This window comes from Sylvia atricapilla, chromosome 3 (assembly GCF_009819655.1).
Source record: "Sylvia atricapilla isolate bSylAtr1 chromosome 3, bSylAtr1.pri, whole genome shotgun sequence".
Lineage (NCBI taxonomy): Eukaryota > Metazoa > Chordata > Aves > Passeriformes > Sylviidae > Sylvia > Sylvia atricapilla.
The window spans coordinates 106,161,068-106,182,604 of NC_089142.1; the positions used below are offsets into that span (position 1 = coordinate 106,161,068).

Below are 21,537 nucleotides of genomic sequence, written 5' to 3' on the forward strand. Positions count from 1 at the left end.
TAACATCAAAGCTTAACAAGACAGAAACAATGGGGCCAGGTTCAGACTCTGCTGTGTAGAATAGATGATAAAAGACAGATAACCTGTAACTTCTGTCTTTAGCTTCTGAAAAGCGAAGAGTCATACTTTGGCAGTGGAGTAAACCAGATTAATTTTTCCATTCTTGACTGTATATGAGTAATGCAAGTTTCCATTCTGTGCTCCTTTCAAACAAGTTCCAACACTTTGTGTGGAGGTAGTGTGTTTCCTAGCTAGAGACAGGCTCCTGCAGCCTGTCAAAGCTCCATAAGCCCTCTGCCTGTGGCTCGCAGAAAGCAAAACGAGATTTTCATTTCTCCTTCCATTCAACAGGAGCCCCTTTCATGTCTGAAAATTGAAAACGCCTGTTTTTCAGTGTGCTGCATGGATGTGTGTGTGTGTGTGTGTGTGTGTGTGTGTGTGTGCCCTCTGGCACACCTGTTTCTAATTTCCTGACTTGAAAGCATCTCCCATCAAAAGGAGCAGAAAAACAATTTCTCTCTGACACGCTGCTCGCTTTGCACAGGGCTTTCCTTTCGTTTGCCATCTTGGTTCCATTGGAGGAACATTATGAGATGCAGAGCATGCACTGAATGGGATGTTCAGCTTATATTGTGCTGGGTTCTTTCTCCTCTTGTTGTGGTTATTTCAAGCATTAGAAATCTTCTTGTGAAGTCACTATGCTGAGGAAAATGGTTTAATCCTTAGTTTCTTGCATGGGGCTCAAATGAAAGATCCGAGTCTGTAGCAAGTTAAAGTTTGTATGACCTGTGAATTGAGTATAGTTACTGTCTGGTAACTAATTAGCAGAAAGATTAAAATTTAAAAATTACAGCTCAGATTTCTTAAACTTTTTTCAAAATTGTTTGCAATGTAAGATAGTATCTAATATAAGAGCTAAAAATTGAAGATGTTAACATTCTTAAAAAATAAAAGCAAAAACATCACAAACTCCCCTCTAGTGTCTTGGTTGTTACGGAAGTTATGCGTAGGCTAACTAGCAAATTACTACTGCTGAAATAGTAACTTGAGGGGATTACTGATACATCCAGAACAGCTAAAGTATAGTAAGATAACAGAAGAAAAAGAACCTATGAAAATAAGAAGGTTGTAGATTCCTGATAGTTCTTGTGCAAATCTTATCGTAATCATTGAGGAGTATTTAAATGGGAGGTAAAATTGTATTATTCTCAGCCATTACTCATTTCAGTACCCACAGAAAAGGGAAATTCTATTTCACCATTGATCTGCCTGGCATTTTGAAAGAAGCAGTGCATCAAAAACTGTATTTTGGCAGGATTCAAGATAAGTCTCTCTCAAAAATCACTGTTGGTTTTTCTGTATGATCTTCAAGTGACTTTTTTATATGATCGTCAAGTAATTTTGAGGCAAGAGTAGAAGCCTGTGGTTGAAGACAGGTTTTTTGGGATCTCTTAAGAGTTTTGTTTGGGTTTGTAATTTGTTTACAAAATAAAGGTGTTGTGGCTATTAAACCTCATTCTTCTTTCCTTCTCTTGTCATAGGAATCCCATATATCCCTGAAGGCTTTGGGAATCTGTATGTTCTTTCCTCTTAATGTAGGAGGCTATAAACTTGCATCAAAATACCTGTCTGTATCTTTCTGTTTATGTTTTGTAGGATCTTAGAGTGGTTTGGGTTGGGAGGGACCTTAAAGATCATCCTGTTCCAACACTCTGCCATGGGCAGACTACAACTACTTCCACTACAACAGGTTGCTTAACCAGCTTGGGTGTGAACACTTCCAGGGATGGCACATTGAGAACTTCCCTGGGCAACCAGTTCCAGTATTTCACCACCCTCACAATAAAGAATTTCTTTGTAATATCTAAGCCCTTGTCACAACTCTCCTGGTGTGGCTGTCCAGCCAGTTCCTTGTCTACTGGATGGTCTGCCCATCAAATCCATCTCTCCCTAATGCAGAGACAAGGATGTTGTGCAGGACAGTGTCAAATAGTTTGCACAAGTCCAGGTGGATGGCACCAGTTGCTCTTCCCCTACCCTTCAATGCTGTAACCTCATCATAGAAGGTCAATAAATTTGTCAGGCATGATTTATCAAAATAGTCTCTGTAAATTCTTTGTTTTCTGTAGAAGCATTTTTGCCTTTGCTAGTAGCAATCCTAGAGGAAGGCAGTTAATTGTACTTAGCCCTGCAAACGCAGACAGCAGCAGTTCCAACAACAGTATTTTTGTCAGCAGAGGAGTTACAAGTAAGCAACATGGTGTTTGCAGAATATTTCTGTGTTAGGAAAATAATTTGTTTGCTATATGAAACAGTTATTTTAGTGTGAAGCACTAATTTAACCCAGTAAATTTTTCCAGCTAGTCATCTCGTTCTTGAGTCACTCATGTGTGAAGTCTTAGGGAAGCATTTGTCTGTCCTTTCAAAATATTCATCTCTGAAATATTATGAGCTTCACGTCACTGAAGAAGTCATCAACATGACTGGGAAAGGATAATAAAATGGTTTAAACTCTGTTTACAGGAAAGTGACTGAAATGAATGTATTTGAGACTTTAATGTAGAATTGAAAGATTCTTCATAGGAGTCCCTCTTGCTTTGGTTGTAGTACTATTCTGTGGAAGAAATGCCAAATGTATTAACACTTGCAGTTAAATGTGGTATAATGTGAGATATTAAAGCAAATGAGCCAGATTTACGTTTTCATCAACTTGTGTGCATGATTTGGAACTGTGTTTAAGTAGCCTTCACTGGAGTTGCTGTCTTGAGTCACATTAATAGAACTTTTTTGGAAGTTGGCTAATGCTGGCGGTTGGACTAAAGTGACTGGAACTATAAATTTGAACCCACAGCTTTATATTGTAAGTTATAAATCAGTTTTGATTGCTGTAGTGATGTATACATTCATTTTGTGCCTTGTCCTGGTATTATCTGCAGTGTGTCTCCAGTTAGAGGCTATACATACATATATAGATCTGCTAAACCTGCAAGAAATCTGAGAGAATAGAAAGTGTAATTCTTTTTCTCAGCCTGTATCTGGTCAAAGTATGTGAAACGTTGCTTAGTTGTTCTTTTTTCTTCTTCTTCAAAAATAGATGTTCCTACATGAAAAACTACAGTAACAAATTTTTCTTTTCCAAATGGGGGAATTGTTTTCCTTAGTTATCTGTCCCTGCAGACTGCCAGCAGTTGATGTGTTGAAAGATTTTTGCATACACTGCCAACAGCTGTCTGTAAGTTTGCTGCCTTATAGGTTGACATAAATATGACAAAAAGAAATAACTTTGTCTGTGGGGATGTAGAGATGTGTGATGTGTTAGTAGAATTGCAAAGCTGCTTTCCTTGTGGTTGATCCTGGATCACATCCGTGGGCTGCAGCTGGTCTTAACCCATATTCAGTTTTCTCTCTCTGAAATTTTTTTGGAGCCGACTTGATGTTATGGGAACTCTTCAATAAAGTCATTCTCTTGGGGGGGAAATAACATTATATGTCATGCTAAAAAATGGCCGTTGTTTTTTTGATGCCAATTTAGGAAATACTTGAAAATTGGGAAGGAGTAACATCTGGTTTTATTACTTGATGCACTGGACGATGCATAAGCTTGCTCTGATTTCTGTGTCTCATGTGTTTGATTTCTATTCCGAGTCCTCTGCTTCTTATTCATATAGTTATATTTAAAGGAATTACATGTTATATTTTAAAGATACTAACAGTTTTTTTCAAGAAAAACCCCAGCTTTCTCAGTTTTTGCTGGAGCATATGCCTGTTTAGTTTTGTTCTTTACAGTAAAACTTCACAGGGATTAAAGTTTCTTGGTTTGAAAAAAGTAATGTCCGTGTTGTGACCTATGGGTAAAATGCATCTTTGTGGGGTTTTTTCATGTTCTTCATCCATCACTTTGGAGTAAATAGTAGATAACTCACAGTTCTACTATGAAGCTTCTGAGTGTGGGTGGAATAGGGAAATGAATGGACAGACCCTCCTGTAAGCAGCTGCTGAGATTGCTCTATTGCACAAGCCTCTTGAAGATTATCTCCTAACCAGGATGCTTCTCTCATTAACTTGAGAGCTTGACAGTCTCAATGAAAACACTTCTCCCCTTGTGCTCTCAAGAACAACTTCCCTTAGCTCCGTAATTGTTGTAGTATTTTGGCTCTTTCATTTTCCTTTAAATTTGTAACTTGTTTTTACTCAATCTGGTTGCTATACAAAGAAGTTTTTTGTCTTTCTGTTGTGCCAGTTGTATGTAGATTCAATGCCAAAGTGTCCCACTTCAAACAACTCAGTTTAGCTGAATTGTATTAATCAGGAGATACTGTCCATTAGCAGGGACACATAACTGAAGACCAAGGTATTTTTTGGGTGATTGAACATGGCAGGATTTTGGGACATGTGTACACAATTTTTCAGCAATCTGGTTGAATTCTCTGGGCTGATTCTCTGACATCTAATGCATCCATAGTGCTCCAGAGGGTGTGTTTTTTTGTTTGTTGGGTTTTTTTTTTTTAAATCTTGAAAATGACGGGGGTATTATTTTGTTTCCTTCTCTGTTATCAATCTTTGAAGAACGGTGGAAACTCACTGTGCATTTGAGGGAAGGGCTCTAATTGTGTAACAAGCAGCTAGACAGGGAGATTCTTTGAGTAGGTTGCCATGTTAATTAGGGTTTAAAATGGTGAGAAGAAGTAGAAACCAGGCTGTGAGTAGCTGCAATATACAGTGCCAACGTGTTTGTGCCACGTTGTACCCAAACCAGTCAGTGCTCTAAACTCACCATATGCACAGCGATGAGAGGCTCAGCAGGCTGCACTGGAGCCACTTTGGGTTGGGTTTAATTAATAAATTTTTTCTTTATGCCACATCTAGGCTGGCTTCAGCCAGTGTCTCTGTTCTGGGCTTGTTAGTGCTTCCAGTAAAGTGTGAGCTACCCATGGAGACTGAGCTGCCTTTGTTTGAAGCCAGCCTAGGTCTGGTGTCTTACCAGCTCCAGCTCCCTGCCACTTGGAAGCAACTAGATTGTTTCCAGCCATAAATTTGTTTCTGGAGGCTGTGTAGGTGTATTTATGTAATCCTGTACCTGAGCTAATGAGTCCAACTGGATTACAGCAGATTTTTTTAATGGTTCCAGTGCTTGCATCATCTTGTTTTATTTAATGAGAAATATGCTAGAAATATTTATATATAATTGTGAATGGACTATATCTGACTTTTCTGTATTCTGGTGTCTAATGCAGTTTTAGGCCCTGATAAGTTACAAATGTGATCAAAATGTAGAAACTTACATTTAGATAATTTGAGATCATTGTTACATTACAACTCTACATTAGTTGTAGTATTTTCTTTCCTAACTGGATAACACAGCTCACCTGGCTCTTAAGTAAACCTCTTCTAGCTGCTTTGTCTGCTTCCCTGCCACTGAGGAAAAATGTCAACAAACAGGAGGCAGAAGTAGTGTAATGACCTTGGTCTATATGAAGCAGGTATCAGCAGTGAGTTTTCCTGTCCAACAGACCTGTTGGTCCATGCATAGTGCCATTTGGCTGCAGCTGTATGTCCCAAAGCACAGCACAGGAAGGGAAAAGGATATAGGAGAAAAAATAGCAGGTGTGAGTGTTCCTACAGAACTAGAGTAGCAGTAATGACCTGCTTGTCTTCACCAAAAATAGGTTTCAGGGGATGGCTACAGAAAGCATTGGGCAATAAGTGGTTGTTTGCAGAAGCTTTTTAGTTTCTTGAGGATAAACCTTTAAAAATTACAGGAATTTATATTAGGAGTCGAGTGACTTGCCACTTTGGCAAAAAAGCATGGGTGAATTCATCATGTATTCCTTTGTTGCAAAAAGGCTGAATCAGATGGACTAAGCAGAAGATTCTGTCATGCAAAAGGAGTTACTGTGTCACTGAAGTTGTTTGTGGTTTGAAGAGTTGCATGCAAGGATCATTCCCACGAGAATGATTAGTAAGAGAATTCTATCTGGACGGAGATGCCAAATCAGAGATAGTGTTACTGTTTCTTCTTTTTGTACTTAACTTTGGTTTATGACTTTGTGCAGTCGAAATTTCAGGAAAGTTGTGAGAAAACCCCTGACGCCGTTGAATTTTTCAGTGACTCTGTGTCAACCTTTTTATAAAATAAAAATATGTGGCAGAAACTTGTCATATGTATCACTATGAAAAAACTCACTGTTTTGCATCGTCACAGCCAAATTAATGTGATGATGTAAATTAATGACTGGATTTCTTCACAGTGATATCTTAATATTCCTTTAATATTCCTTTAGGTTGTGGAGAGCACCTTGTCCGGACCATACTGGCCAGAGAATGTTCATGTGCTCTGCAAACAGAGGATGCCCACCAAGCTCTCCTAGAGACTATGCAAAACAAGTTTATTGGTGAGTATTTGCCTAAGTATCACTCAACATTGTTGAAAATGCAAATAACTCTATTAAATAAATAATATACTTATTCTTGTGTTTTCTGTTGAAGCCTTGTGTTGCAGTTGGCTTCAAGATTTAGTGTTGTGTTCCATCTGAAAAATGTTAAACTACAGAAGAATATATTAGGAAATTTAAAGGAAAACCCTTGGAAATACCTCAATTGTTATGTGAGTCATAGAATACCCGGAGAGGTTTGAAGAAAGAATTTCCTGTCTGAATCATGGGCTGTGGTGTACAATTGCATATTTTAGAATTGATGGGTTAGGAGCATTAGTAAAAATTATTCCTCATGTTAACCCTTTTAAAAATAGTAGACCTCAAAACCACTTCATGTTCTAATTAAGTGCTTTGGACAGACAGATTCTGGTTTGCTATTTACATCATGAAATTAATTCTTGAAAAAGTGAAATAGACTTTGTTAAAAAACCAATTTTTTTCTTTGATTTAAGAGAATTGTGCAATATGTCTTCAATTTCTTATAAATATAGATCTTGTTTTCTTTCCTCAAGTCATAAGCAAAATATGAATGTGGATTTTTTAAATAACCAAAAAATCTTGCCCTTTTGAAAATTCCAGTGAAGCTTGTGGCACATATGTTGACTTGCAGTGTTTTCATACTCCTTAAAATTTTTTAAACTTCAGAATCCACAGACGATTTTTGTCTTCAAAATTTCTTGTGGACAATATAATACTTGTACACTGTGTTGCCAAAGCTCATTTTGTGACACTTTAATTAGAACTGAAAGAGGGACGTGCACACAGCTTTTGGGGTCCCAGGGACTTATGCTCTTGGTCTTGGCATGCAACTTCTTGATTTCTTTTTATGGTGTTCAATCCACGTTAGATTCTGCTGCTGACATTTGACTGTTTGAGGGGAAGTCACCTTTCCATTGGAAGACTGCACTTGATAATCTGCTGCTGCACTGCAGTCGTTTCTAGGTGTTGTAAGAGTGCAGAACAGTCTGTGTGTTCCCCAAAAAGATTCTAATCCAAGCAGCAGAAATCTAGTTTTTTTATATTTAATCACTGATTCCGGTGCATAGCGGCACAAAATGAGGAATTTGTGTACCCGAAAGAAGAGTTTAGGATGGATGTTTGTGGCAGCTTTGCTGATTTGTAACCAGCTTTGTAGATGTTGTATGGAAGTGGTCTAACTTTAGGAAAGTCAGATCTTTAGTCCACACACCCAAAATTTATTGTGCTGGTTGTGGTAAGAGTACTAAAAGCAAGCACAAATTGTATGTAGCTTTCTGCAGTTTCATATTAGTGCATGTACACACACAAGATGCAAAGCTACTGATGAAGTAATTAATAGAGACTGGCTGATAAAAGCCCCAAATTTAAATTTTTTTAGTTAAAGGTACCTTCTTTAAGTCGCTTTGAGTTTTCTGGGTTTTCTTTGTTCTGTTTGGTAATAGTTAGCAAAAAAATGCAATTCTTGTTTTGCTGTTTAAAGCAAACATATTTTGCCACTGCTTTGTGTAACAGATGTTTCCATTTAAGTGTTAACTGGCTCCTATACATACATTGTGTTCTTTAGTGGAAATGTGAAAAATTTTCTGTTGGAGATAAGAGCCTGTTAAATGCTGCTGAAGTTTTTGTTGCACCTGAATTATCAATTGCAGAGAAAGAGGAGCTGCGCAGACAGAGGTGCCAGGATATCAGTGTGATGTGTTAGTGCCTTGGGAAAACACTAAACCCAGCTAAACAGCAAAAAGTGAAAAGAGTGAGAGACAGGATCAAATTAATGCTCTTCATGAAAAGAAAATTTGAAAAAAACCCGTTTATATAACATTTATATAAGTGCTTTGTAATTCCTTTTTAAAGTTTTAACTGAGGACAGGTCTGGCTTGTATTTTCAGAAGGTTAGCACTGCAGGCTTCTGCTGCCTGACAGCAGGAATGTGTAGTATCTGCTCAGTTATACACTGGACAAGTGCTGATGTGGGGAAAATAGACACAGGCACTTTTGTTTCTTGTGTAGGTGAAGTGCTTGAATTAGAAAACATAAATTCTAGTTTGTGCTCAGCTGTCCTGCGAATGAAGACTGATGGAGGAAGACGTCAAAATCCAGATACATCTTGCTGGTAACACATGACATAGTGCTGAGTTTGTAGCTGGTAGAGAAATTTTGGAGATCTTGGCAATTCTGCAGACGGAATGCAAAGTTATATGTAGCAAATACAGTGCAACAGTTAAAAATGTGCATTACACTTAAAACAGTGGGTTTATACTAAATGGGTGGTTTTTGCTGTGACTTTTCTTAGGTGAAGTGCTAGCTGATAGCACAGGATGTGTGGTGTGGTGCAGGATTTCTTACTGTGAACCAGCAGGATAAAATGGGCTCATGGACTCCTTGCTGAGTGCAAGGATGCTTCCCTTGCCTTCCTTAGAGCACTGCTTTGTGGTCTTGTCAAACTGTCACCAGAATTATAACAGACCAAGACGTTGGAAAAAAACCCCAGCCTTTAACAAAGCTGAGCTGGAATGTTTTATCAGAAGTCAAAAAGTGCATTACTTGTATCAGAGGAATGAACAGCTGATTTTGGCAGTTGCCATTGGGTTGGTGCTTCCTGTTTACACGACTCTCCGAGTCTCTGCAGAGCCCTGGGAATCCTTCCAGCTAGGGAAGGCCTGGCTTAGGCAGTGAGTGCTGTTTAAACAGCAGGTGATGAGCAAACTTATGTCAGATGTGCTTCTCTCATCCTTTCTCAGAGCCAGCTTACTGTGAGGAATGCACAACTGATGGTTGAATCAGAGGGGAGAGAAATCAAATTTGGACTTCTTGTAAATGGAACGGGCTCCATATCTTTAGTCAAAGAGCACAAAAGGCTTGGTTCACAGTTAAAGAATGGTGTTCTGTAAACACAAATACCTTCCAAACAGAAGAACAGAGGATTTTGTTACTCATCATTCCTTTCAAATGCAGCCAAGTTTGTGGAATGTAGACTTAGAGTAAATATTTGTGTCATCTCATTGGCGGGAAATCTGGGCCTTTAACAATGGCAACGTTACCAGTGGTGCTTTAAAACTCTTATGAAGTATTAGAAAATAATGAGCTGAAAGACATAGTTGGAATCTGATATTTGTTCTTTCCTTAGCAGAAATATACATTTCTCTAGTCTTGTATTTTTAAACTGGGCTTCAGCTGAGTGAAGTCTACAGAAAGGTAGTAGCAGAAGGAAAGGGCTGATACTTCCTCTTCTAGAAATTTAGTTCAAAATCGTCTCTTCTGAGCAGGACTTTGGACAGCTGGGAACCATAGAATATTAATTAATGATTATTTTATTATTAGTTATGCTTGCTGGGGAGGAAAAAGCCTCGTACTTTAACAGTAACAAAACTATGCCTGGCATTGCACAGTGTTGTAGTTACTTTAGAGTACATTACAGGTTCTCCTTTGCTGGATCACTCTAAGCTTTGTAGTATCCTTTATGGTTTTCTAGCAGAAGAAACATTATTATGCTTCTCCATGACACAGGGGAAAAGATTTCAGAAGAGAATGAAGTGATCCTGAAGTTTAATAAACACAACGTGATGATGTTCCGCAAGGATTTGTATAGGTCCTCCCTCTGCTTCTCCTTATCAAAAGCACTGGGATTTTATTGGTCTGTGATATCCTTGGTTATTTAATTTCTTAAAATCTTCCCTGTAAAGTTTTAGAGTGCAGGTGTTTTCCCTTGCAGCTTCTTTAAAAATTCAACATAGATGTTGCAACTTAATGCATCGTGAAATATAAAGATCTCTGACTTGAGACAGCTTATGCTTAAACATTCACCAGATAATGGTGCATGAAATTAAAAGCAAGCTTCATTTAGTGCTTATTATATTACTCTAATGTTTATTTCAGTTGTTACCTTGGACTTTAGTGGGATACATAGCAGAGGCAGAGTGGCAAACAGCTTCACTTTCACCACGTTCTGTACAGTCCAGTGGCCAAGGTGATCTATAGATTGTTGACCTGAAAAAGCCAGAGTTTCACTCACACCGTGCACAAGAAGGGTTGTTTAACTGCCCTCTGTTAAAACTGGGGGATGCTGGAGCACTTAATTGGTTACACCACACTGCAGTCAGTGTTTAGACCCAAGTTTTAAGCCTTTGAAAGCTGATGTAAACAATGAAGCTGGTAATGGTTTCTCTGCTGTGGAAGAGTATGAATGTAAAACATCTGATGAGCAGCTGGTTCATCCTTCAGCTGGGTAAGTGTAAATAAAACACTTCATTTACAGCTTAGTGTTGAATCTGTGCTAGAATGGTTCTGTGGGGGGAAAAGGCACAGGATCAGAAGTGAAAAATTCATATCAATTCCATGATCTGGAGGAAACAAATCTTCATCACACAAGAATTTTAATTTACAAGAGGCTGAAGAAAAAGTGCTCTTGACTTGTAAGTGTAGCTCCTCTAGAGCAAGGCTGAATGCTGAGGCCATTATTTGCTTTAACACTTGTGAAATCTCTCTATTCTGTCCCTGATCACTGGCTAAACCTGGCTTGTGGTGTTCAGCTCTGGCTGCTCTTGCAGAACTTCAAGGGATCAGTGAATGTGGAGCTGCTGTGAAGACCTGCTTGCTTGTTTTTGGGAGACCATTGCTACATTGTTTAATAACACACAAAATACACAAATAAAAATGTGATAATGCTTTCTGTATGTCACACAGCAATAACAGCAATAACAGTTGGGCTTTGAAGGAGAGAAATGTGTTTTGTACAATGTAGTTTTGTGACTGGGGAAGGTGGGGATTTGACCAAAACTAATGAAATATGGGGTTTATTTGGTTTTGTTCTACCCTTTCTCTCTGGTGTGGACAGTCAGTGCTAACATTATTAGTTAATGTTGCAGTTGGAGTTTTACTTTGGATGTTTCATGTCACATTCCTCAGTGGTATAGCAGTGTAACTGGGAAAAGAGCACTGAGCTTCATGAGACATAAAATTATATTAAATGCCCCAGGTTTTTGCAATTAGCAAGCTATTAGATCAAAGTTTTATCCAGCAATTCTACTTTATTGCAGTGGAAAACAGTATTTTTGACCAGTAGGCATATTTTGGTTCTATTTTAACTAAATTTTGAATTTGTACAGGAAAATCTATCTTTCCAAAGAGTAAAGAGAGAGCAAAAATGGTGCAGGAGGTGAGAGCCAGATCACTTTTTCCTTCTAATGAGAAACCATTCTGCCTTGAATATACATGGCAGTATTTTAGTTCCACTTTTTCCTTCTCCTCTTGAAATACTCATTAAATGTATATATAAAAAAGTCATTACCTAAATTGTTATTTTTTACAAAAGTCTCCTCTGTTATTTCTTTTTCTCAATGGGTTGGCTGTAACAAAATGAGTTTTAGAACTAGATTAATGAAATATGTTCCTAACCTTTGAATTCACAGTGTTTTGAGGACACTCAAATTAATTCCTGTGTATGGTACATAGATTCTTTATAGAAATAAAGTATAATACTGCTTTTGTACCATTTTTTTTTTACAGATTTAATGATGGATGCACAGCATTCATCTGTCTGCAATTTTGCTTGCCGTGCATCTATTCATTTAGAACTGTCTGATTTGTTAAAATATACTCTTTAGCATAAATGTGATCATCATCGGTAGGTTCTGCAAATCTGGAAAGGTCCTTTTTAAAAAAAGGTATTATATTTGAATCCCTCTTCTAACATTTTTGAAAAATAAGTAACTTTTAAACAATATGCTGTTCAGCATGTATTTAATTTGGCGTAGGGTCTGATTTTTAAGAGCAGAGGAGCAGCCTGAATTGGCTGTAACAAAAAATACTGTCATGTTATTATTGTAGGCAATTGGTTTTTACTGACACTCTTTAGAGGTCGATCCCCCACAACTTGGGCAGTGAATTGGAGACATACACTGTATTGTTGCTGATTTTGCACTAGAGATGATTCAGCTGAACTGGCTGCTGAAGGCATTTGGGATGGGTGAGGGTGTAGTCACAGAATTTGCTTCTGATGTCTCTGGGAATGGCAGCCTTCAGCAGAAACAGGGAAGCAGGGTGGCCCTTGGAAGAGGCGTGGGTGGGAAGATGCTGAATCTTTGTGGGGTAGTGCAAGTGGCTGTGTCTTCATTTGCTGCCTGTGTTTGGAGATGAAAACAAGGAACAAGGGCTGTGTTCTTTTTTCAGACTTCTCCCACCATTCAGAACAATGCTTGTTCTGCAGGTGATGATGAAACGGTGTAGAAGATGAAAAGGGCAAGCAAGGCTATGTTTTTGTCTGTAGGAGAGATAATGTCTCCCATCATCCTTGCTTTGTTTGCATAACACAAACTTTGAAGAGATTTGGTTCAATACTCCATTCAAATTACCTGCTACAACTCACTTTAAGTTATTTTATTAAGTTGTTTATCTCTCTCTCAGGCCAGTAGTACTGTTAGAAAGTTAGTGCAATGTCACCCGGTTTCATGTGACATAACCAACATTTCATCTTAGGCCAGGGGCCCAACCTGTGTCATTCTGAAAGAAGTCAGTATCTTACCCTTCTATTCTGTTTTATGATGTTGAAATTAGGACTTTTGTAACAGTTTTATCAGGTGCAGTGCTATTAAGTTAATCCTCTTCTGGAGTTTTCCAGCTGCAGTAGAGTGGCAACTTCAGCAAAGGCTGAATTAATACAGTCAGCTTTCCAATTTTTTAGTTGTCTTCAAAGCCTTTGAGTTTTGTGGAGTGGTAATAAGGCTTTCATAGTGCATAATCATTGAAGGAAGTAATTTGTTCAGAAAACAATTGTGTACATACTTAGGGCAGTATAATGGACACCATGTTTAATGTCAATAAATAAATGCTGTTTATGCTGACAGAACTGGGGCTTGCAGTTGTTCATGTAGAGGTTGAGCATCTTTTTGGATGAAGCTGTAAGCTGAAGACTTTGCCTTATGTGCTTGAAGCTCAAGTTTTAAATTGCTTATTTAAACCCTCTTTCAAAATAAGTTTCACAAAACACTTGCTTTGAGTGATTGGTTTTTTTATTCTGTGTTTCACTGAAGATGAATATTTAGTTCTTGCAAAGAAATCCCTGTAAAAATGGAAGGATTTTGATGAAAATGCAGTGTTATGTATTTTTCTGCAGTCTCTACATGGAAAGAAGCCTTGTAAGCCTTGTAAGATTTCAAAAGAGGATATACAAGTACTCAGATTACTGAAAATTTGATCAGTCATAATGGCATAGTTGACAAAAATACTGGGAAAATGAAGAAATATGTAATTAGCTTATTTACAGGCTTCCCTTTCATCTGTTTTTTTTCAAAGTGTGGGAGACACGAAATGCCTAAAAAAAAAAGGGATTAAACGAATGGAAGCATTTCTAGAATAAGGCTTCAGTGGCACCAACTCTATAAACTATAATCAGTAGTTACTGTCTGGTATTATGTGCATTCATACAGTCCCAGTGTTTTACTGTGGCCTCGAATATGCTGTCTGCTGTGAGTACTGATTGCTGGCTGTGTTCTGATGAAATAGAACATTTCAAACCATTCTAATTAAAGAGATAATTCATATTTTTCACTAGAACCTTGGAAGGATCTTTCACAGCCCTTGAAAGGGAAGGAGAAGCTGCTTATTAAAAAACAAACCATAACTTTTTCTGTCTCTTTGCAATGACTTTTTGCCACAGTGTGGCTTAGAGCCTAAAATCATTTGTGCAGTTTAGTGTGAGATTAGGTCTGCAGGCCAAGTTCAGGTAGAAGCATTGTCTTTGAAGTGCCTGATTTTGACTTGGGTGGTAAAACTCTTCACAACTTTCCAAGCCTTATGTTTCTATTTTAACCAAACATATTTTCCTGGTTTGTTATCTATTACCTTATCATGAGCTGGATTCTTGTTTCACAGGGATTTGGTCACAGTCAGTGAGCAATGCAGGAGCTGTAACTAGTAACAGTTCTTTTACAAAGCAAGTGGCACTTTAAAGATAATATCTGTTTGCATTAGATCAAATAAAATATTACTGCTTATTAAGCATGCTGCATTTATTATTTTCCTGCAACGTGGGCTTCTATTGCAGTGACCACCATGTATTATTTTTGAAGGTGGCTCCTCTAATGTTCAGAGAAAACACAATAAAGCTTTTAGTTTTCTTTAGGGTAAAGCTCAAAGTTGGATTTTATTGGGCTGTTTTGTTGTTATTTGCATTAAAGGAGTAATTTTAATCATACAAATAACTGTGGGCAAGTTAAAGGAGTCTGATGAATAGATCTGCTCTAAAGTTCTTGTGGCTGGCAAATTACAGTGACTGTATACTAATTTATTTAAAAAAAAGAATTGAAAAGAATTAAATGCAGTTACTACATTAAATGGCTGTTCCAATTGTGTGTTCAATTTTAAATGACAGTATAAGGCAGATGTTTAACTAGGATGTCTATGGGCCTTGGTGCAAGAACTTGATTAATTTTGTGGCTCAAGACATTTGAAATTGTATGTAAATTATACCATTGTTTCCACATTTAAAGCTATAGGAATCTTATTTCAAATTGCAAACCAGAGAAAGAATACTTAAGCTTGGTTCAGCTATCTTTAAAGCTTTACCAGCTTCTGATAGAAGACTTCTATATCCTATGTCTCAAATTAACAACAGAGGAGCCACTGTAAAAAGGATGTGCTTAGGCTTTTCTGCTGGTATTTATCAAACAGCAAGGCAGACACTATAGCAGTTTGATGTCTCTGTACAAATCACTTTAAATTGGCAAAAATGATGTAAATTTGCTTGATTTTTAGGTATGTCTTTGTTGTAATGATAGAACAAAAAGAACTAAATATTGAGTAATAATTTTTTTTTCAACTTGACACTCCATTTTTCATTATTATATTTCCTTGATCCATGAACAAATAGGTTTACACTCCCAAATGTAATTTTTAATATTTTTGTTTTATTCCATGTAGCTCTTCATTGTTTTGATTACTGGTGAATTAGTAGATTAGCCCCGTAGAAAATTATTCTTTTCAAACATTAGGAAAAAGGAGAACTGCTGCTTTTGTAAAAGCACTGTTTGATCTGTCAGTCTTTTCAACCCTTAGTGACGAGCTTAAAGGGCAAAGGCAGAAAGTCAAATCAAAAAGAAAAAAGCTCAAGAGACTATTCCTGTTGCAAATAATTCTCCCCAATGATTTTGCCCAGGTTCACCTTTCCTGGCCAATGAAGATGGGGTGCTTGGAGGTGTGATAGTTCTCCGCTCCTGCAGGTGTTCAGCAGAGCCTGAGTCCTCACAGGAAAAGCCAACTTTACTAGGTAAGAAATTCTTACTCATTTTTAATTCAGCTGGGTGCCAGCTCCAAGTGAAGGGTGAAGGAAAATCTCCATGCAAAAAGGAATTGACATTGAAATAATAAAAATCTAGAAAGTGAAATGGGGAACAAACAAGGCAAATGTTAATAAAACTCCAGAAATGAGCATCCTTTGATTCGTTATTTCTAAGCAGAATTGTCATTCAGAGAGTTGTGTGGGATCTTTCTAAATCTATAGCATAGATATAGTTGCTTGTGGTGAGGCAGGATTTTTCCTCACAGGAAAATTTACTTTTGTAGCTGGGGGTAATGCATGTGGCTGTTTATTGCTTCTCAGTAGCTTATTTGTGAAAAACACTTTCTAAAAAGTTCTTTATTCCTCTGTTTTGCAGAAGAAAATGTGTGGATTTGGAGGATACATTTAAAACTTGTGAGGAAGGTTGTTCATGGTTGTTTATTCTTGGTAATGGCCAGGAAAATCAGTTTAGATAAGTTGCAGTTACTATTTGTCTTTTCACCAAACAGGAGTTTCTGCTGCTCATCCTGAAATCACTTGGACTTTGCCTTCAGCAGTAGCTGACTGGTTCCAAAAGGGCTTTACATCCCTTCATCCCTGTGTCTGTCCTGGAAACACAATCCCTGTCTTGCTGCCTTATGGCAGAAAAGTCTATTTTGGAAAACTGTCCCATGATTTGTGTGAGAAAAACAGATGGGAACTGAAGGCTGTAGAGTATGAGCAGAACAGGGTGGAAATACAGCCCTGAGACAATAAAGCCTCTTTAAGGGAAGGACTTTGGGACTGGGGGCATATGAATTACTTCAGGGTGACACTTGTGCCATCTCCTTTCCTGTGGTGCTCCTCAGATGTGGAGCTATGTGCTCTTTTATAGGGTCACACTGACCTGTCTAATATAGATTTGGGTTATGTTACCAGAATTAAAGTGTTTTTCCTTTGTATACTACTCTGCTTTATTATTATTTACCCAATTGTGACATTATCTAGTGCAACAGCATCCTGCAACATAAATTCTATCCTTAAAAAAAGAGTTAAGAAAATGAAAATACTAGTCTGATTAAGTAAGAACAAACAAGATCAACTTAACCTTCAATTCCTGAGATTTGGAAGTGAGAGAATTTTTTTCTATTCATTTAATGCTTGTCATTCATGTAAGAGAACGTATTCTATTGATCAGGATTTGGCATTTTTTCCTCAAAAACTAGTTTATAAAATCCCCATGTATTGTACATCATAAGTAAAGACTGTCCATTGATTTTTGGTTTTCTTTCCACTGAAATAACACTGAGATTAACTGTAACACAGTATTTTTTCTGTAGCTTTGAAATTTCCTGCCTCATAATGAATGCAGAGATAATACATAATTAAACATCTGTAGTATTTATGTTTTTTGGACTAAAAATAAATTAGTTGATACTGAAAAACTTTGTGTGTAGACTAAGGAACGCTCATGTCTTTGGTACAGGGATCATCTTTATTTCTTTGTTTTTAATAATGAAAAAAATGGCAAGGAAGTGACTTATTAAATGGCTGAAAATATACTTATCTGAAGATGTTTCCCTTGTAATTTAGAATTTTCATTATAGTTCACTACTTGTAATGGCTAACAATAACCAAGGTTTGTACTAGTACAGGCTACTTTTGGTAGTTATCAAAGGCAAAGATATAATATTTTGGGGGTATTTGGCCTGAACTGTTTCCCAACTTCTCAAAATTGAAAGATGAGATTAAATTTTTCTTTAAAAAAACCACACATTGATTGTGCTGGATGTGTTTCATTCTCTGAAAGCTTTTGATTCACCTTTGGTGGTATCAGTCATGAGTCTCTTAGAGGGGAGCAGGGCACACACCTCGGTGGAGTTCATTTTTCTTTTATGATGATATCTGCATATCTGTCAGAATCTTCAAGTGTTGCTGGGATCATCTCCCCTTTGATCTCCTGCTCTGGTTTCATTGCAATGCAAAGGAGAAGTGGTTCAAAGGATAAGTGTGCTCAGCAGGCTGTGACCTTCATCAGCCACCTTAAAGGAACGTGAGGAATAGGAATGAGTAGAAGTTTTAAACCCATCTAGTCATGCTTTTTTTTTGCAGTATGTGAAAGTCAGTCTCAAAAGAAAGATGTGGAAATGTCTGTTCATGGCATCTTGTGTAATTCATGTAAGACACCTCCCATAATCCAGAGCAAGAATTTGTGTTTCAGTGCATTTTTTTAAAACCTTTTACAGAATTCTGTGAAATGCCTTGAATTCTGATCAGCTGATTTTTTTTCTTTCCTCTCTTCCCAATTATGGACTTTATGAACACAACAGAAAATGACCATGAGAGAGAGCAGGAAGAAAACTGTGGCAATTTACAAAGCTCCACTGACAGAGAGCTGAACATAGAAATAATGTGCTCTTTGTCTGAATTTTGTGTTGCAGCTGAGGAGGAGTGTGTTTGTGTACGTAAAGATACCTGCATATGTATCAGGCAATTAATGATAACTGGAACAGGCTGTTAAACAAATAATAAATCAGGACACTTCCAGACTTCAGGACAGCACCTTGCTGGATTAACAGGCATTAACAATACATGTAAAGAGTGATGAGTTTTCTTTATCACTGCAAATACGACAGTTGGTCTTTAACACTGATATCCTAAATTTTAGACAGTTTCAGTGTCTTTAACACTGATATCCTAGCTGTGAGTGCAGTACCAGAGAGCTGATGTTGTGTACCTGGTGCTGGAAGTCCTGAGAGTGCTTTGATTGAGGTTTTTTTCTTGATCTCTCTTACCTTTGGTGCTCCTTACACTCTCCACAGAGAAAAGGGGTGTTTTCATCTGCTGTTGGAATTCAGCATACTTTTGAATGCAGGACTTCCTCTAATTTTGCCAGAAATCTTTTATTGTACGTGTTATTTTGATTCCATCTGACACCTCTCCTCCCTTTTCTGCAGGATAATTTTGCTTTTACCAGATGTCTTTCCTGCCTGCTCTGTATCTATCCCATATTGTAGACTTGACAATTTGTGCATGTTTGCCTGTATCCTGCTTGGGCAGCTGACCCACAAATCCCCCTTTACCTGTTGAAAGTTGGCCATCTGGCTTTATGCTGTTGCAGGGTGCTTTTGTATGGGTTTAAGGCAGGCAAATGCTAGTTCTTTCAGCTTTTATTGATGGGTGGAATAGGCCCCTGCTTTAAAAGTTGGTCCAGTTTTTAACTGCAGTTGAAGTTGATGTATTTCTCATCTTGGAGGCTCCATATCATTGAAGTAGCAGTCTCATTCTGGGTTGTAGTTCTGCAGTGTGTGACTGTGAATACTCAGGAAAACCTTGTTTGTTTGATAGCTGTTTCTTTTGACATTTAGTTGTTCTGGTAAGTAGTTTTTGTTCTTTGGTTTTTATCCTTGCTGTATTTATTCCTCAGGGCACCAGTCTTGCTAAGTAACATCTTGTATTTTAAACCAAGGCCTTTTTGTAACTTCTTGGATTTTCCTTTACAGTGGAATTTCTGTGGAGCCATACAACAGAGAGCATGTGTGTTGGATACATGTCTGCACAGGATGGCAAAGCTAAGGTAAGCCATGAGGAACAGGCTGTGATACAGTAGAATGAGTGCAGAAGCTAAGGAGAATTTGAATTAATGATAATGAAATATATAGTAAATGTCTTTCTTTAAGAGAACAAAAGAAGTAATGATTGCATAAGAAGTTAAATGTGTCCATTGATTAGACATTTCTAATTTCTTTTTTTAATTGCAGCAGTTAACAACCCTATACTAACATATATTCTGTGTCAGGGTAAGGTGTCACAAACACATGTCCATTCCCTCTACTGACAGTAATTGTATTTGAATAACTTTATTCATCTTGATTCAGTTATGTTGGTGCCATAATTTTCTGTGGGCATGTCTTCCTCCAGATAAAGCAATTGCACCATCAAGGAAGATATAAAACAAACTTCAAACAAGTTCCTAAAATAGCCTTTGTGATAAATAATTCCAATATCACCCTCCGTATTTTCAGTTCCTTGAGGCCTTATGATTGATTTGTAATGAGAGAAATATTACGTTAAAATTGTCTTTAACAATGAAAACTGGAAAATTCTGTCACATCATGGTCAGGGAGCAGGGATTAACCAAGCCTATGACAGTCATGGTTTCTGTAGGCATTCGTGCAAAAGAGGATGTGACCAAGGTAATAGAAGAATATACAAAAGAAGAAAATGAACATCAGATATTTTAAGTAGCAAAACTGGTGTAACACTCTGTTTCAAGCACTGGAATGGATGAGTTCATCTTCAAGGCATAAAATGTGCAGGGAAAAAGACAAGAATTCCCCAGAAAGACAAGAAAGATAACAAGCAGCTGATGAAGGAAGTACTAGTGGAGGTGTAAGTAAAGTATTTGCTTTACTTTTGAATAACTTAGGGCCAATTCTTTCCAGATAGCTTTACATGGAATAGAGTGTGATTTTACTTCTTTTCTTAACATTTATTTTGGATTTAGTTGAAAAAAAGTCTAAACTGAAGTTAAAAGCTCAGATTGAAGTGAGTGAAACTAAAGCAAGTTCAGCCACAGATGTTCTAGTATTTGCTAGTTAGCTTTAAAATTGTTTTCTTGTGTTTGCAGTGAAAGAATAACCGAGAATAAAAGATGTCAAATATTTCCAGTGTGGACACCTGCCTCTGACTTACACTGTGAAGCTCAAAATATTATTGTTTCTTCCTGGCAGTGTCTAATTAATAAATAAATACTAAATATGAAATCTGTCTGGTAATGAGTATTAACATGACAGTGCCATGCCCAGAGTTGCTTTCCTACTCACAGTTGCAACATTTGACATCTGGTGTGCATTGTTTTCATACTGCTGGTAAATTCTCCAGCTGGTAATCCTGATTGTGCTGACAGACACAGCTGCTCTTCTTGGTTCACTTTTAAATTATGTTTTTGACCTTCACTGAAGAGTTAATCCCCCTCCCTTTCTTCCTTCTTTGAGTCTGTGGCCACAAATGCTTTCCAGAGAAAAACCACAAATGCTTTTGCTGCTGACTACTATTGATCAAAAAAAGTCTTCTGTCATAAAAGCTGGAATTTTATTCTGCTACAACTAGGACTAAGTTATAGATGGAAAACTGGGCTTGAAATAGAACACAATGTATTGCAAGTGAAAAAAAGAATCTCTGTTCTTTAATAGAGTGACTGTTTTGCTACAGTTAATTTTGACTGCTTGCCATGAAAGAATAATGGGATAAGAGTTCATAAAAGTATAAAATATCACTTGTTTATGAGGACCATAGCAAAATGATTAGGCAGCAGCTTGTAAGGAAACATTTGCTTTCCTGTTTTTCTAGGGTGGTAAAGACCTTCAGGTTTTTATTTCTTTCATCAGTCTAGGACTTGAGTTTTTTTCTTAAGCTGAGGGCTTGTCACATTGGCTGATTTTGAACTAGTTCAAGTTAATCAACAATTTAATAAATATGAAGCAAAAGTAAGACTTAAAAAGTGAGGAGGTTTTAAAGTATCTGCTGTTACGAACTAGACTAATATTAGAATCATATAAGAGGGTGCACACTAAGGAGAACAGGAGCCTGCTTTACTATCTTAGTGTGATTCTTTGGGCATGGGAGGTTAATGCAATTCCTCATAGGACCCAGAAAATGGTGGTTCTGAACCCCAGATGGAAACTGTGGAGGTACAGGATGCCTTTCTTCCAAGGCAAACATAAGGTTGATGCAGCTCACCTGCACCTTGGTGTGCTCAAGACATGGAGACAACCAGTTATCTATCAGCAACTCCTTGAAAGGGGAGTGGGAAAGTGGAATTGGAGACTTGAAGTGGTTTGTACACGCTGACTTGCTGGTACTTCTGGCTTC

The 21,537-nt window shown here is 37.5% G+C and overlaps 1 protein-coding gene across 3 annotated transcripts in view; it reads left to right on the top strand.

Moving 5' to 3' along the window:
- TASP1 (taspase 1) overlaps positions 1 to 21,537 on the top strand; it is a 79,289-nt gene that overhangs the window by 48,497 nt on the left and 9,255 nt on the right. For all 3 annotated transcript variants that reach the window (XM_066316521.1, XM_066316523.1, XM_066316522.1), the window contains exons 11-13: positions 6,282 to 6,392; positions 15,562 to 15,672; positions 19,167 to 19,240. In XM_066316521.1, the coding sequence (XP_066172618.1) occupies positions 6,282 to 6,392; positions 15,562 to 15,672; positions 19,167 to 19,240 (296 nt within the window). The remainder of the gene's footprint in view (positions 1 to 6,281; positions 6,393 to 15,561; positions 15,673 to 19,166; positions 19,241 to 21,537) is intronic.